The sequence below is a fragment of the Triturus cristatus genome, chromosome 12 (genome assembly GCF_964204655.1).
Source record: "Triturus cristatus chromosome 12, aTriCri1.1, whole genome shotgun sequence".
NCBI classification, from domain to species: domain Eukaryota; kingdom Metazoa; phylum Chordata; class Amphibia; order Caudata; family Salamandridae; genus Triturus; species Triturus cristatus.
In genome coordinates this window covers 813,114,887-813,134,001 of record NC_140595.1, presented here as the reverse complement: position 1 = coordinate 813,134,001, position 19,115 = coordinate 813,114,887, and the positions used below count along the sequence as shown (strand labels likewise).

Below are 19,115 nucleotides of genomic sequence, written 5' to 3'. Positions count from 1 at the left end.
TTTTTTCTCGCTCGCGTTTGCCAACTTAATGTTGGCAAGCCGTGTGCGAGAAAATCTCTGCCTAGCAGCGGTTGGCGGAGATTTTTGCCAAACTCCGCTCTCCAACCGGAGTGCTGAGTGGCCAAAACTCCATGAACTCTGCCGATGGAGCGGAGTTTACCGCCTACTCATATTTGTGATCCAGCCTGTGTACCAGGAGGTCACATACATTCAAAGGGAGGGTCACAAAACGATCTGGTTAACAAAGTACATCACAATTGGCAAACCCCCTTCTCATTGGCTTCAAAAACAGTGATGCTAGCCTGCTAGGGAACACTGACTTCCTTCCCGGAATTTGAATTCCCAAAAATGATTTTTGTTAATCAACCCTTGTCCATTAAAGGGACTGGTGCTGCTATAAAAAAATGTTCCTGCTTGGGAACATGTTTTATTTTACTGTCTTCTTTCTCTTTGACTTTAAGTCTATAATTTTTCTACTTCTCCTGCTCTGACACCTGTCCCTTCGCTAATCCTCTCTTTTTTTTATGAATAACTGCTTTTTCACTCCTTTTCTTCCTTAATCTGTTTTCACAGGTGTTTCCACTTCTTTCTTCCCCTCCCACGCTCTCTCCATTCTTGTCTTCTCTGGTCTCACCTTCTTCCCTCCTTTCCCATCCTCCCCCTTCCTTTTCTCCCCATTTCTTAGACATGAGGCCTCCGATTATTACTTTGAATACGTCCCACTGTTCCAGTACAGTTTGTTTACTGCCCTGTATTCTGCAGGGGTCAGTAGCTTGCAGGCAGGTTAGGTCCCACCTCCTCGTCCCTAGGCTACGTGGCTTCTGCCTTTGTAGAGTCTTTCTTGGTGTTGGCCTTGAGGTGTGTCGGGACACTTGTCACTTTGGAGATCTTCGGCCCCTGCGCCTTGTCAACAATATTGTGAAGCGTGGGATCCCGGTACATCGCCACTGTGAAGGCAAGAGACAGAGAGTCACTTCCTAGCAGAAACACAGTTCTGACAGTATGAAGAGGGCACAATAGTGTGGGTGCAAGAGATGAAAGAGCAACCGATTGAGTACCACAAAAACTATAAGGAGTCGGCCGGGGTGCACATGTTTGAGGAGGGTACAGTGAAGGCACTGGCATTTAGGTGTTCATATTATGCATGTATATTTTTGTAAAATTGTTTTTGCTAGTGTGCCAGTTCAAAAATAATACTCTGTTGTAGGGACTTTTGACCAATACATTAAGTAGAAAGTGGTTTATTGACCGCGCAGCTTCCTACTTCAGATAGAAACAAATTCACAGAGAAAACAGTTTGCTTGAATACCCAACATAGTATCAGAGGGCCAGGCTTTTATAACATTTTGGCACAAACCAGCAGAAGAGATGTACAGATCAAGTCATACAGGGACTCGTAAAGGGCAAGAACCAACAGATTGACAAATGAGAGATAAGTATCTGGTGTCGGGGGATGGGGGGACATCTTCCATCATGTGTGCTGGGTGGGCTGCAGAATCCATCCCATCACATTTAGGAAGTGGCCTATAAGGACAGAAAAAGGTGTTGCATCTTTACCTCTGCACTCGTTCTGTCTAGCCATCAAAATACATTACTACTTCTCACAAGTAAAATGTAAGTTTCGGCCAGTGACAATTTTCTTAAACTGTTAGCACACCCTTGTGATTTCAGGGGCATATTTACAAAAAAGTCCCGTAGCGTGCCAAGTCACATTGCTGTGCTGCATGAATGGGAAAGGGCAGAAATCTGACGTATTTAAAAGAATGCGACGTGTTCACGCCTTTTCCTCTGCACTAGCGCAGTTGTGGCTGCATAGAACAAACACATGTACCCCTGCATCATGGTGCAAGGGTGCCCGTGTTGCATGCAGGATTGTTTTTTGCAGGAAGGAGCACCTTCCTGCACAAAAACAATCCTAAAAGGCATATTCCTCTATCTGCGTGTGCTGCAGAATGCAGCACACACGGAAAGAGGTAGTAACGAGAAGAAATAAAGATATTTCTCCTTGTTCTGCATCTCCTGGGAAGGCGTAATGAGGTTTGGCACAATCCCAGGTCTACTAGCTCCGGTAAATCTGGGAATGCGTCAAAAACCATGCGAGTTGCATGAGAACACCCACCTAAAGCCAATGGAATGCCTCCCTATCGCAGAGTACGGCAATGCAGGGATCTGCGTGGCGCTGCTTTACTCGAGATCTTTACTCAAGATCTCATTTTTGAATTGCGTCGCTCTTGCCCCACATTGCCTGGTGCAAGAACGACGCAAAGGGGCTCGCAAATATGCCCCTTCGTTTTTTTTCGTGAATTGGAAGAAAAAAGCAATATACAGCACAGTTGCCACTCCCTTATATTTCTTGGAATAAGATGTTTGTGGAATATTTTATTTGAAGGTCTCAATGATAGTGAAGCAGCATCTCTATGAAAAGCGACTGCCAATAAATGTATGAACCACATTTGGAGTGGAGACTGTAGACCAGAATATCAGGGATGAACTATCGAGTGGCCACAATATCATGACAAAAATATCAAAATCCAAAATATCGAGTAGGTGAGTCCGTACAGGTAAGTACTCTTAAGTTTATGTCTATGTATCTTGAAGCTATAAAGATATATATATATATATATATATATATATATATCTATATATAACCAAGGTACATATATGTGGCATCAAGAATAAAAAACGATACACACTTACCTGTCAATATTTTGGTCACAACACTGCGACCACTCAAACTTTCATCCTCAATATTCCGGATCTATACCAGAGTGAATGGTGGAACCATGTGAACAACGAAATCTACTGTCCCTATTATCCTGATATTGGATTTGTTTGGGATGTATGTCGTTACAACGCACACTTTTACAACACATGCACTTACAACGCATTTTTTACAACGCAACATCCACTACAACGCATTCCATTACATCGCAGGACACTACAACGCATTTTTAAAAACTACCTTTACAACGCATTCCATTACATCGCATACTACCTTTACAACGCATACCATTACAACGCATAATATTACATTGCATTTAAGGTAAGTATTGGATAGTATAGGGGTAAAAATTACTAATCTTACTCCAGGGGGTGCAACAGTAGAGTAATTGTTGGATAATATAGGGGTAAAAATTACTATTCTTACTCCAGGGGGTGCAACAGTAGGGTAAGTGTTGGATAGTATAGGGGTAAAAATTACTATTCTAACTCCAGGGGGTGCAACAGTAGGGTAAGTGTTGGATAGTATAGGGGTAAAAATTACTATTCTAACTCCAGGGGGTGCAACAGTAGGGTAAGTGTTGGATAGTATAGGGGTAAAAATTACTATTCTAACTCCAGGGGGTGCAACAGTAGGGTAAGTGTTGGATAGTATAGGGGTAAAAATTACTATTCTAACTCCAGGGGGTGCAACAGTAGGGTAAGTGTTGGATAGTGTAGGGGTTTTAATGTAATATTATGCGTTGTAATGGTATGCGTTGTAAAGGTAGTATGCGATGTAATGGAATGCGTTGTAAAGGTAGTTTTTAAAAATGCGTTGTAGTGTCCTGCGATGTAATGGAATGCGTTGTAGTGGATGTTGCGTTGTAAAAAATGCGTTGTAAGTGTAGTGCGTTGTAAAAGTTGCGTTGTAAAGGTTGTATACCATTTGTTTGACTCTGCAGGCATGGGAAGAGTACCTTTCAGCTAGTCCTGACATAACACACTCTTCCCATACCCCACTTGACTTTCGGAGGCACCCCCGTGGCATAAACCACATGATTACGTTATAGGACAGTCTGCCTTTGTCCCCATCCTATTGCCCTTTCTGCTGTTATCACTAATAAAAGGTGTGATTTTGCAGAAATATGTTCTAAATTTCGAGTATTTGTGTAACAGGATATGGATACCAATTTAATAAATTACTCTCTTTACAGAACAACATATTTTCGCACACAAGTCTGTGATTAAAATATTCATTCACCTACGATTGCCATGGAATATCAGGAAAATACTGTGTATTGATATTCACCAACCTCACCTTTCGGCTTTGTTTTTGAAAATGTTAATTTCAGAGACCTCTAGCTGCAGATTCCTTCACTTAGAATATTCCCCAGGCAGCCGAATGGATGTGGAAAATCTTGAGCAGTACCTCTGCGTGCCGGTAGGTGGCGCCAATCAGCTCCACATCTACATCGTCTACGTCAGATGTGACATACACGGTGCCTATATAGGCACTACCCCAAGAAACTGACATCAGTTCTTTTCTTTCTGCACCATCAGCGCAGAGCTACTTCAGTCATTTTTTGACAGTTTTTTTCATCTTTTTGGCAACACCTTTTTAAGCAATTACGCTCCCAGCGTGCCTTAAGGATGTTCATTAAGAAACCTGTGAATTTTAAACCCTGGGGATCCTGCTACAGGAACATGTCTGTGAGAGACACCCACCTGGTTTGCTTATAGTACCTGAAGCCGGACCACACCTCTTAGGCTTGCCCTGACTGCAGTACGGTGAACCCCAAAGCGGTCCAGGAGCCTGCATTGACGGGCCTGGTTGCTTGCCATCGGACAAATCTGCAACGCTCCAGGTCTCGGTCATTTGGAAGGTCAGCGTGAAGGTCTGAATTGTCCTACAATAAGAAGTTGAAGCTTTTTTCAACTTCGCTGCACTGGTTCAAGTCATCAGACTAAGCGCAGGAACAATGCTACTAGTCAAGGTCTTGCGCATCCCAGAATTTCCTAAAGCTGGAGCAGTCCGCCCAATGGAAAGAATTCTATGAGGTTAAGAATCACATCTTTGGGTGAGCTGACCACTCTGGAGCGCCTTCGGGTCCATAGGTTTAGAAGGCGCCTCATCTGGATTCCCGCCAGCAGGTTCCCCCTTGGTGCCAGTCGGGCCCTTTGCATCCATTCCTGGATCCGGACTGGCTCCGGTCGCGAATTCACAATCTCCACCAGAGTCAGGTTCAGTGGCACCATTCCCAGTGGCGCTATGCCCCTCGGTTGCACTGACTTCATTGTCATTCCTGACTCTGATACAGAGCTGGACTGGCTCCGTCCAACTTCGACTTTGGCGCCAATGACCAAGATCCTCCGGGTCAGAGACAGTGTCTCCATTTTTTGATAGGCCCTTGAGTAATATGCTTGTGGCAGATCTGGGAATCTTTAAGGTTATCCTGACCCCATTGAGGAGCCATTGGCTGAGGATAAGTTGTCTGAATACCTCGCCAGACACTGACTCCTCCTAGTATGGCTATTAAGGAAGGAGCTTCTTATACCATGGTGGTGCGAAGGGCAGCTAAGGTCCTTCAACCTTAGCCGCCCTCTGCACACAGAGCTGCTTTAACCTGGGGTAGTCCCCACAGAACCTCTTCTCCCCTTTAATGAAGCCCTCACTGATGTTGCGCTTGAGGCCTGGGCCACGCCATGCACAGACACTCCTGTGCAAGGGACATTTGCGCCCCTGATAGGAAATCCAAGAGAATGGACACCTTTGGTAAGAGTATTTTCTCTTTCACCAGCCTTGCACTGTGGTCTGTGATCACTATGTGCACCTCTTGGGCCGGTACTCCCTTACAGTGTGGGATTCAGTCATGAATACGTGCTCTCGGAGGGGACCTGAGACATCCTGACCCAGGCTATTGCCAATGGCAGCGATGCAGCAAACTTCACGATAGACTGTGGACTGGACATGGCAGACTTGCTGGAAAGAGCGATTTCTTCGTCTGTGGCACTCTGTCGCCAAGTCTGGCTGAGGTTAAGTGGCTTCTCAGGGCATGTTGAGGCATCCCTCAAGGACATGGCCTTTGATTGTACTCGCCTGCCATTGGGAACCACCATGGACCCTCTCCAATATCATTCTGCCTTCCAGAACTGTGGTATGGGCTAGCACTCACGTCCATTTCCACCCACACACCATGACCAGCAGACTACCCAGGCCTTTTGTGGTCACGGCGCCCACAGGTCTCTAGGACCGAAAGCCAGAGATCTGCCCAGTCCGCCACCCCTTGGCAGCCGGACCCTCCAAACATTTTTAACATGCCCTTGCACCATCACAGGCAAAAGATTGGCAGCAGGGTCCAGCACCGCCTGCCCTGTTGGCAGTCCATAACTTCGGGCAAGTGGGTGCTCCAAATTGTTCAGCAGGTTATGCCCTTCCATTCATGAAAACCCCATCACCCATGCCACCGTCCTCAGATTGGCTGACGGAGGATCATCCCTCCTTGTCGCGCCAGCAAGTAATGGCTCTTTTGGCTCTTGATATCCCATCAAGAGGGTGCCGGCATCAGAAGTAGGTTGTGGTTGTTATTCAGGGTACTTTCTGGTGCCAAACAAGAAAGGAGGCCTCTGCACTTTTCTAGATTTCTTAAATACTAAAGAAATAAAAATTCAAAACGCTCACGTTTGCTCAGGTCCTGTCTTCCCTCTACCTGGAAGACTGGATGGTAGCACTGGATTTGTAGGACACATATCTCCATATACCCATCCTGCTAGCCCACAGACATTACCTGTAGTTCATGGTGGGCTACGAGCTCTTTCAGTTTGCTGTGCTCCCCTTTGGCCTTACCAGCACCTTGCAGGTGTTCATGAAAGTCTTGGTGGTGGTTACAGACCATATGGAGAGGTAAAGGTTTCCAGTATTCCCCTATCTTGTCAACTGGCTGTCGAAGGCAGGATCGCCCTAGGCAGTCGTCACCCACCTCCAGACTATAGTGGACCTCCTACATTTGTTGGGGTTCACTATCAAGGTGCAAAAGTCACAACTGACTCCCTCTCAGAGACTCCCTTTCAGCGGTGCCATTCTGAACACAGTGCAAATCTGCGCCTATGCTCCGGAGCGGCGAGTGCAGGACATTCAGTCTATGATACCAATGCTTCAGCTAGTCTCTATCTTGGTTTATGGGGCGACTGAATCTGAGGCTGCTGGGCCTTCCATCCTATTGGTAAAGCATGCCCGCTGGCATACGCGGGCTCTGCAGTGGAAGTCCCAATGGGCGCAGCATCGTGGAAAACTCCCCAACCTGGTCTTGATAATGGAGGGAACTGCAAATGATCTACATTGGTGGCTAACGAACCACTATTGGATCAGCAGCAGACCCCCCCCCCCCCTTCCCCACCCAGATCTCACAGTGGTGACAGATATGTGACTTGCGGGGTGGCGTGGCCACTTGGGAGAGGTGGAGATCAGAGGATTTTGGTCTCTGAAGGAGTCTCAGCTCCACATCAACTTTCTGGAGCTGAGATCGATTCACTTGGCATTGAAAACCTTCCTTCCAATCTTTAATGGGAGGCTGGTTCAGGTGTTCGTGGACAACACCGATGCTGTGTGGTACTGCAACAGACAGGGCAAGATGTGGTCGTGGACCATGTTCCAGGAGGCTCTGTGTCCCTGCACATGACTAGGGAGAATCTTGGTTAGATCTATTCGCAACTGCCGAGAATGTGCAATGTCAGCACCTCTGAGCATTGAAGTTTCCAAGGTGGCTCTCGCTTGGAGACACATTTCAACTCAAGTGGAGCTCAGGACTCCTGCACGCCTTCCCGCCGATACCACTCCTGCTCCAAGTTCTGAAGAAGAGCAGGACGGACCAGGACCAGGTCATCCTTGTGACTCCAGATTAAGTGTGGAGATATGGTAACCCGAACTCCTGAGCATAAGCCTCGGTCCTCCAATCAGGCTGCCCTTTCTGGAGGATCTCCCGTTGCACCAACAGGGCAGGATACTACACGCTCCAACTTCATGCGCGGATATTGAGCTGCGGCAGCTGAGAGTCTTCAATCTTTCCCCCGTAGTCTGTGAGGTCATCTTGGCAGCCTCGTGTCACTCCACAAAGACAGTATACACCTGCTGTTGGTACAAGTTTGTGGCTTGGTGCACTTAAAATCATGGTTATCCTCTTTCTGAATTGTTGTCGGAAGTGTTGCTATTTGTTTTCTCATTAGCCTAGCAAGGCCTTGCTCTGAGAACAGTTAAGGGGTATCTTTCGTCCATCCCGTTTATTTTCTGGTTGCTCTATCAAGCCTCCCTTCAAGTCACTTGTTGTGACATGTTTCCTAAATCATCTTCCACATAGGTTTCCCCACAAACATTTTGTTATGCCCCATAGGACCGTAATTTGGTTTTAAGGTAACGTTATTAACGTGTTCACCCTTTGCACCCATGCATAGCTGCCTCCTTAGACTTCTGATGGTCAAGACTTCTTGGTGGCAATCCCCTCGGCCAGGAGGATCAGCGAGCAACATGCGCATTCTGTTCATCCTCCGTACACCAGCTTTGTCCCAGACAAACTGTTTCTCTACACTTGTGCATCTTTTTTGCCAAAGGTGATGACACCTTTTCATGTTGGCCAAAGCATCAAGCTACCTACCTTCTTTGCTCCGCCTCACCCTTTCAAGGAGGAGGAGAGACTCCATTGCTTGGACCCAAAAAGAGCGTTGTCTTTCTACATCGATCGCACCAGCCAACACCAGGTGGAATATCAGCTCTTTGTTGGATTCACTGGTGCAAAAAAGAGGAAAGCAGTCCAGAAAGGGACCGTCCCCAGATGGATTGTACTCTGCATTAAGATCTGCTTCTCATTGGCCAAAGAGCAACCCCCTGAGGGCTGACGGGCTTATTCCACTGGAACAAATGCTGAAACCACTGCGTTAGCTCGCAGAGTCCCTGTCCTAAACATCTGTCAGGCTGCGATGTGGACATCCTTACACACATTCACCAAACACTACTGCCTTGACACTCAGGTCTGTTTTCAGGGACACGTTGCTCATTTGGTCTGCCAGAATTCTTTTGCTATGAATCAATTCGCAGACCAACCTCCATAGAGGTATTGCTTTGGTATATATTCTAAGGTAAGAAATCTGTGGCTAGAATTCTCTTATAATATGAACAAGCTATGTACATTTGGTAATGCCTTAGCTGGTAGTGATTCTAGCCGTAAATGCCTAACCAACACTCCGAGCCACTCGTTTCTGCGAACCGGTCTTCCTACCTAAAAAAGTTCCTGTAGGTCTTTAGTTTCTGCACACTGGTCAATCAGCTTTCTGAGGTAGCTCTGTGCTTCTGGCACAGAGAGTCATGTAAAGGAACTGATGTCAGCATGCTGGGGTCCTGCCTATATAGGCACCACACACGTCACATCTGGCATGGATGCTGCCAACGTGCAGTCGATTGGCATCACCTACCGGCACGCAGAGGTACTGGATAAGATTATTTGGTTCCAGTCTGATGCCTGGGGAATATCCTAAGGTAAGGAATTTGCAGCTATATACGGTCTCTCCCTGATGAGCCGTTGCCAAATATAGGTAGCTTGTTCTTCTGGAATTGCCTTTTTTAGGCTCCTTTGACCTCTCAGAATTCTGGAAATTACATGTTATGTCAGATCAGGACACCACGATTGTTGTGGTTCTGGGATCTTTGACTTCTAGTGTTGGGTTTTTAGTTCTCCACCATTGACTTGTTTTTGTTTAGTGTTTTAAATATTTTTGCATTGATGGAAGGAAGATTAATTTAGTATACAAAACACATCTGCACACTGGGAACTCAAATTATCTAAACAAGAGATATGTGAGAATGTATAATTTATTTCTGTCTAATTTATTCCTCTTATAACATAGCTACTTACTTCACTTCAGAGTGCCATACGTTTGGCGAAGTAGTAGTAAATCAATTAAAATCCTAATTCCCTGGTGACGCAATGGTGATATTGCACAGATTCACAAGTTGTGCATCAGCGGAATGTAGGTGGAGGGCCAAAAGCCAGTGACAGCGCATCTCTAATTCACAGCTGGATACTCTGCCCTTACCTATAAGCAGGGCCACTGGAATTATGCGGCAGGAGAGGGCCAAACTATGCAACAGGGTTGAGTAAATTATGCAGCAAGAAAAGGACAATTATGCGGCATAATGCGGAATATTTTGTAAAAGTATTACTTCATTTTTTTGTCATTATTAATATTGGAAACACTGTCTGGGCATTGGTTACACCTCATTAGTACCCATTTAACACCCAAATATAGCATAAAGTAGCAAAAAGGTAACCAGTCCAGTTGTGCACAGGAGCTTCCACTGTGCTGCACAATGTGTCACTGCATTTTCAGTAACTTTTGAACCGTTTGAGGTAGATTTTTTTTAAATTAAAATCTGCAGATTATGCGGAACATTATGTGGCAAATGTATAATTATGCAAATATTGCGGCTGCCGCACAATCACATAATACCAGTGGCCCTACCTATAAGCTGTACAACACAATCACAAGCCGACCATGTTATGCTGTACATTTCTTTGGCCCCAGTAAGCACACATTGGGGCATATTTACAAGTGGATTGCGCCACTGGAATGTCACTTTTACCGACGTTCTGGTGATGCAATGTCCTGTACCATATTTATAACGTGGCATTAAGACTCTTTTTGTGGCTTAACACTGCTTTTTAAATATGATGCCCTTTCACATAGGTATCTGCGTGAAAGTGGCGTGCAATAGGTGTTGCTGTGGACGTTCCACCACAACACCATTGCTTTTTGACGCTGCACCAGTTTTACAAGGATCTATAAATCTGAGGCAGCGTCAAAAAATAACGTCATGCAAAAGCAGGCCTTAGAATGGCACAACGAGGGGAAATACTTTATTTCTTCTTCTTTTTGCTTTTTCCACATGTGCTCCTTTCTGCAGCACACATAGAAAGAGCTAAACACCATTAAAGATTGTTTATGTGCCGGAAAGTAACCCTTCCTGCACAAACACAATCATTAAATAATGAGGATTTGTTACGTGTGTTTGCAGAATGCAGCACACGTAGAAGTAACAAATTGCCATTATGGATTGTTTATGTGCAGGAAGGGACACCTTCCTAGATATAAACAATCATTCCCTGCAACGCGGGCAACCTTGCACTATGGAACTAGGGTGTCTGTGTTGGCGCTAGGCAGATATTTTTAGCACCAGCTCTAGGGAAAACACAGGGGTGCGCCATATTGTTGAAAATACGGCACATCCCTGTGTTTTGAAAATGGCGGAGTGCAGCGCTGCAGCTGATTTTGCAGCGCCGTGCTCCGCAATTTCCTTATAAATATGTCCTATCCTGTCCACTTCCAGTGCACTTTCAAAGGACCTGAAAGTATGGACTTGGTCCATTAAGGCCCGTCCTCATAAAGTTGGCCACTCGACCCACCACCATCAAGACATATTTGTTGCTGCCACATTTTGTCTTCTATTTATCAAATCACTGCCTTATCTAGAAAATGCCCGGATCTTCTTTAAGTAAATCTTGCATTAACCTGATTAGTGTTGAGTTTTTTTAATGGATGCATGTTTTGCATTTTGCATGTAAACACAGCAGTGTTGAGATATATTTGGCGCCATTGTGGGTATATGATGAATGGCGTCTGTAAATGGTGGAGCGTGTGGGTCTGACAGGAGATGACGTTACGTCGTTGGAGCTCGTCACACCAGATGAGGAATGATCATTGATGTCAATTGGGACTAGTCAGGGGTCGCAGCTGTGACCTCTAGCTCGCTCCCTGCTACTTCTGGCACTTCTTATGCGACTGCTGGCCTCATAGGAGGTATATTTGTATCCCCTCTGAGGTCAGGGGTTGCAAAGGAAGTACCAGGAGTAGCATGGAGCAAGCTAGTGGTCACAGCTGCGACCCCTGACTACTCCCATATGACGTTCGTGAAATGATTGGCGGAAGTGTGCGTGATAAGGACACTTTGATGCCATGATCGAGAGATAAGCCCAGCGGGCAGCAGTAATATTGAAGAAGTCCTCAGATACCTTCTAGGAGCTTGGGCAAGAAGTGGGCCGCAGCCTTACTCTTCTTCACCCGGTTGCCCTTCATTGCCTGACCCTCCTTGTTGATGCCGAGGTACCAGCAGCGGCCCGACTCTCGTTGGCGGTACAGCGTGCTGGAGTACGTCACATAGTAGTTTTCGAAGACACACTCCTTGAAGCGGCACTCAGCAGTGAAGTGCGCCTGGAAGGAAGGAGGAAAAAGGAGGAGAAAAGGAACAGTTGGTTGAGATGGAAGACCAGAGTACGTTTGGGGAGAAGGGGTGAGGGTGAATAATGTGTTGACATTCATTACAAAATGTCCTACATCTCATCAGTTTAGAGCAGTGCTTCTCAAACCTTTTAGAACCACAACCCAATTTTTAAAACTACAAACTTTCGAGACACCTAGTTGTAATGAACAAATTGCAAGTAATGTTTTAGCATGGTGTGGTAGCGCAATGTCATTTACAGACAGTATATTTTCCATTGAAATGTGCACTACATTTGCACAGACACACAGTTTTACTGATAAAACTATATTGCGCACAAACGATAATGTGTGGAAATCAGGTTTCAGTGAATATTTATTATTTGTGCCTCACCAAGTAAAGTGTCTGGATTTGTTTTGATCCTATTGAAATCTTTGTTTCCACCACACTTCAGAATTAAACAAGCATTGGCATAGCCAATAGGTCTCGCCTTTGGGACCTTATAAGTGTTTAGCCATGCAACAGTTGCATAACTAAATATTTATAAGGTCCCAAAAGCAACACCTATTGGCTATGCCAAGCGGCCGTGCGGCCGCGAAAGTGATCGCGATCAAAGATCAAGCGGCCGTGAAAGTGAAAGTAATCGCGGTAAAAGTGGCGCGCGCGCCCGCATACATGCACTGTAGCTCTAGGCTGGCCTGGTAGCATTTTTTGGAGCCCTCTCAATAAGTCTCGCCAGAGCTGCGCATGCGCTGGGTCAGGCGAGACCTACAAGTGAGGGGCTTCATGTTTGCTTTCCTCGCTGCTGAATGTCTTCAGTCAATTTACAGGTATTTACATTTTGTTGTGTTACAAACAATGACCTTCTACAGCCTTTCCTTTCACACTCCTTGTACCCAGCAAGATTGTCAGATAATTCCCTTTGCTTTTCTTTCTCTGACTGCAAAGGGAGAGGAGTTTGTAAACACCGATCCCCATAAAAAAACATAAGCAGCAATGTGTCAGAAGAAATAGCCTGACATTTGGCCTCTGTCTTTGAAGCCCAGTAAATGTGACAGATAAATAAAGAATTTAAAGTCATCTTTATTTATTGCTTGGACTATCCTGACTCACCAGAAATCGGCTCACGATCCACCAGTGGGTCGTGATCCCTAGTTTGGGAAACACTGTCCCACAGTGCAAACACTCCTAGAGAATGAATCTTCAGTGTTACACCCATTAATGAGCACCTCACCACAACGCATTAACTGTGCACACCCCAGGCTCGTCTCCTATCCCTCATTAACCTTATGTGTGTCTAAATGTACACGGCTCGGCTGCCTTTTGGCTAGGTTCGCGCTATAGAAATACCATATACATACATACATAGATTCATTACGCTCAAGCAGGTGTAAGGGAGCAAGGTGGGGACAAGGTGGATGCTTCTGACCCGTCGCTTCTTTGGGAAATGAGCCAGTGGTGGCGAGACCTCTGTTCTAGCAGGGAACCAATTAAAACTCAGGGCTATTGTCTCTTAAAAGGAAAGGCATTTAATCTTGGTGCGCTTCTTAATCTATTGTAAGAGGAATTCTTTTCCCCAGGAAATTCAATTTACTCTATCACCAGATCGATGCTTTTCTCTTAGCGTGTCTATTTAATCTCCTGGGGAATGTGTCGTTTACTGCTTGATGCTCTATTTATTCTCTTGGTGTAAAAATACATTTTAAATTGTGCCCTGTACATCCCCTTCATTCCACTGCCTCGCTCCAAACTATACACGTGTCCTCTCAACACCACTACAGGAACACACTGATAAAAACAGAGAACATGCAATTTGTTTTCAATTTTTAATTTCTTTTGAATGCAATACAGTGATGCTGAGATCGCCTTCAAATTCTGCTTTAGGATTTAATGCCCAAGAGCCAAAAATAATGGATCCTTTTTAATTCTCACCTTTTGAATTTATGTTTCCCACCAATCATTTTTAGGAACTTGTGACAGACACCTTGAGCTGTTTGTTGTGAGAGCGCTGGTCATTTGTACGTCAGAAGGCGGGCTTTGGGTCAGCCCTCTTCAGCCATTGGCTTGTATATGTTATTCGTGGTTTGCGAGTGCTTGGATGAGCTCTTCCTTTAAGGCCATTTTAATCATGTTAATATCAACTACTATTTTCGTCTTACCGCAAAAGCAACAGGACCCGTAAGCTGCAGCTGAGTCCCAGTGTACGTTCTTTGGTGTCAATCAATCAATCATTTGTAAAGCGCACTACATACCCGTGAGGGTCTCAAGGCGCTGGGGGGAGGGGCCGCTACTGATCGAACAGCCAGGTCTTGAGTGTCCTCCTGAAGGTCAGCAGGCCTTGGGTCTGTCGTAGGCTCAGTGGGAGGGTGTTCCATGTCTTGGCGGCGAGATGGGAGAAGGTGTGTTTGCTTTGCTAGCACAACAACATGTTAGTTGCATTCATGTCGTCATTGCTTGCTGGTTTGATGCCTGGGCCTATCATGAAGCAAATGCACTGTGCTGTCCACTAATCACCTCTGATCGTTAGTTTTGCTTTGCTGTCATGTTAACATGCTGGATGTATTGCTTTTGTGCACAAAATAAAGATGTGTGCACACTAGGTGTTCTAAAAAGTCACAGAAGTACGTGTTTGTGTTTCTCAATAACATTTCTATGATTTTTAAGCAAGAAGTATGGAAAATGCTTAACAGCACCGACATTTTACAGACCAAAATGTCGGGCCATATTATCAAGAACGGGCGTAACGTTATCGCCGCTTTAGCGTCAGGAAGCTGACGCCAAAGCGGCGATAAGGGGCTTGATAATATGCCCTAGAGAATTCCAATAGAAGCCCAGGTTTGATGTCCTTCCCACCAGAATCTGGGCTTCTATTGGAATTCTCTAGGGCATATTATCAAGCCCCTTATCGCCGCTTTAGCGTCAGTTTCCTGCTGCTAAAGCGGCGATAATGTTATCGCCTGTTCTTGATAATATGGCCCGTCATGTCCCACCATACCTATCATACCAGGCCATACCTAACCCACCATACCTATCGTACGTACCTACCTACCACAACTAACCAATCATGCCATCATAACTACCTTGTATTTTGGTCACAGAACCAACACCATTCACTGAAGCCAAGATATGAGCTTTATGAGGGTCACAGAATCAACACCACTAAATCAAGCCAGGAACCTAGATTCTGTCAGGGCCAAGAAGGTTGGTTTACCCACAGTCAGCGCAGCGGACATCTTTGTGACATAGCTCGGTTTTAATGGAGGGCCGTGAGCCAAGAGGCAAGAGCGCCAGTGCTAAGAGACGCCAGTCTGAACTGAGTCGTGGTGCTGGTCATCTCGTGAAGACAGACCTTTCTTAAGTGCACACTCTTTTGAATTTCCTGTGGACTGTAGCTTGGCTGATCAGAGGGGACAACCAACCTTGCTTGTCAAGGTGCCATCACCTTATTGGTTGGTGTCTCTGCATGAAATGTAGGCCCCCTCCCATCAGCGGCCTGCACACAACATATCAGAATGGAAACCCTCATCAGTCTATACTAACGTCAACATTTTAAGGCAAGCATTTCCATGCTAAGGCATTTAAAATGGCGGCATTAGCTTAAAAGCAGTGCCTACTTCCACAAAGCACTATATAATGCATCCATTCAAAGAATCGCTAACAAAGGGCAACCTAGAGTCTAAAGGGACTCATGTCTTTCACTTCTATTCTTGCTTCATCCATGTGTTTTGTCACTAAAATCCCCATTTGTTTGTAATAATAACTTATAGAAACAATAGACCTAGGCCCTCTGACATACAACAAAACGGAACCCTTGTCTTAATCCAAGACCTAATAGAAGCCCTAGCCCTATGACTAAGAACCAATTGAAAACTTAGGACCAAGACCCAATAGAAACCCTAGCCCTAAGTTATTGAAGTCAATAGAAAGAAAAGCATTGGCAACGCCAGTAGGTTGGCCTTTGACTTTGCCAGTGGGTGTTGAGCTAAAAATTTAAGTAGAACGTACACATGTAGCACATAGGAGTAAGGGTGTAAGCATATGTTCCTCTCTTCCAAGGCGGTCTTTTTTTAATCAATAGGATGATTCCTTTTTTAAGACAAAACACAGTAATCCAAGTTGATTTGAGTGAAATTAATTCTTTTATTTTCAGTTATTGCTTTATAAATCCGTTTCACTCTTTAGACTTATTTTATAGACAGTTTTCAAGGAAGAGCCGACACGTGTTTCGCCCTATGTGACAAGTTGAGCCAGGGCTTTCTCAAGGCTAATCATTATGTACAAGAGTCATAGAGTCTGACAAAAGTTGAGTACATTCCAAATTGCTTCAAGGTAACATGTACATAACATCCAAAGTTCCAAATAACCAAGTTCTATCTGTGTTCTCGAATTGGGTCCCGGGATAAATCCGTGCATAGAGCGGTCCAGGAACACGTAGCACATGCCCGGCCCATACACATGCTGAACATGGGGGCAGATCCAATGGACCTTTAAGTACTCCCAGGAACCTATGCTCAGACCGGGGGCCTGGTAGTATCTGTGACAGGTTGGAGGTCTGCTCTCCCACTGCAGCATTTGTAACTTGCTTTAATGAGTCATGTCTCATTAATGCTAATGAGAAAGGACATGTGTGACTTTTTGTGGACCTTGAACACCCCTCACACTCACATTTAAAACATAGCGCCATGAGTGTGACCTGCGTCTTTGTGCATGCAAATTGCCATCTTTTATAATTTTACTTTTTTGCTCCTGGATAGTAGCGTCAAACATTGCACCTACCAAGAAGGATAGACTTAAAGAGTAGGAGAAGGCCTCAGCAAGATGGAGGCCGAGGGATAGTCTGAGAGAAGGCGAAAGGGCAGAGGGATCCTGAAGCGAGAGGTAAGATGGACGGGGCGATCATTCAGTACATAAGGGCTGTGTATGAGGGACTAACAGCCGAGCCGTGGATTGGCGGAGGAACTATGGTGTCACAGCAGTGGGGGATGAGTAAGGGGCTGCCAAATAAGTGTGGGATCTTTGTGAATGCAGCAACTGCTGTAGCTGGGAGCTGCGAGTGACGGCAAGAATTGAAAGTTTTGTTGTCATTTTTGATCAGGTCATCTTATCTGTTTTATGTGCACAGTTTTTGTTAAGAGTTTCACCAAACTAGGTAGTTATATGTGGCGCTTTATTGATGTAGGGTTTTTAGTAAGACAGGAAGATTGGCGCTCTAGCTGATATGCGCAATGTGTGAGTGGAGGAGAGTAAGTACGGTGCTGCCAGGTCGGAGTAACTACTAGGGGTGGGCGGAATTTACGAAATCCACTTTCGCAAATTATCGCGAAAATGTTTAAAATTATCGCAAACAAGCGGAAATATCGCGAAGATGCGGAATTTTTTTTCCTGCATGTTCGCGAGATTTTCTGCATGGTTGCGGGTCGCCAACTTACCCATGTGGTTGCTCCCGGGCGCGGCCATCTTGTTTTGAGTTGTCTCGCGGTGCATGATCGCGAGAAGAAAGACATGATCGCGCGACGCATGACGTTACTGCGGGCGCGAACTGTCGCGAGACAGTGCAAATGGCTAAAAACAATCCAACATCTCATGGAGAACGCGACCAGATCAAGAAAACTTGTCGGCGAACGCAGGGATTCAGGTAAGGCGATCTCGCGCGTGCGAGAATGTATTATTTTACAGCGCGAGCAAGAAACAAATTATCGGCAAGCTGCGGAAAGCGGAAATTTTGACATTTTCGCGCTCTCCGCAGAACGCGAAAATGTCAAATTATCGCAATTTCCGCGAACGGAACGAAATTTTTGCCCAGGCTTAGTAACTACCCTGTAACCCCCGTGGATGTGTGGGTCGTGGAACCCACCCTGGTAATTGAGAGAAAAAGTCCTGGGCACACGTAATGAGGATAACAAAATTCTTTCTGGTAGCAATGTCTGGTATTTGCGAATCAGCGGTCGACACCAGTGAAATGCTGAGAATGTTATTTTTAATGAAGCGACAAACAAAGAAACGACCAGCCGACACATGTTTCGTCACATGCAGGAAATATCCCATGACTCTTCAGGGCCACGTAGCAGTAGGTGGACTGTCTGTAGAAGCAGTCTGAATGCACTCATGCGGGTCCGCCGAATGCAAATGATATCGGGTACCACTGGGGACCAAGGGTGGGAGGTCCTGTGGTGGAAGGGTGCCTGGGGAAGGATATGCCGGACACCCACTGTGAAGTCGGTTAAATGTCAGCAGAGAAAATCATCGGGAAGCACTTGTGCGTGTCCGCCAAAAGAAGAGAAAATTGGGTGTCACTTAGGACCAGGGTGGGAGGTCTTGTGGCTACAGGGTGCCTGGGGATGGATAAGCCGGCACCTCATATGCACGGCGGAGTGAATTGGAAGACTACGTCCATTCGAATTCCGGGTTCTTTGTAGACATTGAAGGGCATATGTACGAGGAAATGTTGGAGCACGGAGCTCCGCCAAATTTGGCAGCGCCACGCTCTGACAGTTTCAAAATGCAGGAATGCACCATATTCATAAGAATACTGCACACCCCTGTGTGTTCCCTAGCACTGGCGCTAAATTTAGCTGCCTAGCACCAACGCAGACACACTATAGTGCAAGGGTGCGTCCGTTGCCGAGAATGATTGTTCATGTGCAGGAAGGTGTCCCTTCCTGCATATAAACAATCCATAATGGCGATTTGTTACTTCTATGTGTGCTGCATTCTGCAGCGCACATAGAAGCAGCAAATCACCATTATTTAACGACGCCCAAAGCAGCATCCATTGCGTGCCCCTTTCACGTCGATACCTGTGTGAAAGGGTAGCATATTCACAAAGCAGCATTAAGCCACAAAAAGTGGGTAATGCCACTTTGTAAATATGGTGCAGGGCATTCCGTCACCAGAGCGCCAAAAACTAGTGATGCTCCAGTGGTGATAGGGGCTTGTACATATGCCCCTATATTTTGAGGTGCCTTCAAGCAGACTATTTGTAGATCTTACTTTTGTAAAGTAAGAACTGGCAGCTGATGGACTTCTGTGCAGTGGCTGCTTTACCACACACTAGTATGTCTCACTGACACGCCTGATGGTGACTAGGGTCTGAAGAGTTTGTGTCTGGCTGTACCAGAGCTTTGGATGAAAACGGACACTCCTGAGGCCCACG

At 45.6% G+C, this 19,115-nt stretch overlaps 1 protein-coding gene across 1 annotated transcript in view; it reads right to left on the bottom strand.

Annotated features, from left to right (window-relative positions):
• Positions 1-585: 585 nt before the first annotated feature.
• FGF11 (fibroblast growth factor 11) overlaps positions 586-19,115 on the bottom strand; it is a 433,912-nt gene continuing 415,382 nt past the window's right edge. The window contains exons 4-5 of the mRNA XM_085637555.1: positions 11,757-11,955; positions 586-947 (exon numbers count right to left, since the gene is read on the bottom strand). Coding sequence (XP_085493681.1) covers positions 811-947; positions 11,757-11,955 — 336 coding nt within the window. The 3' untranslated portion in view covers positions 586-810. The remainder of the gene's footprint in view (positions 948-11,756; positions 11,956-19,115) is intronic.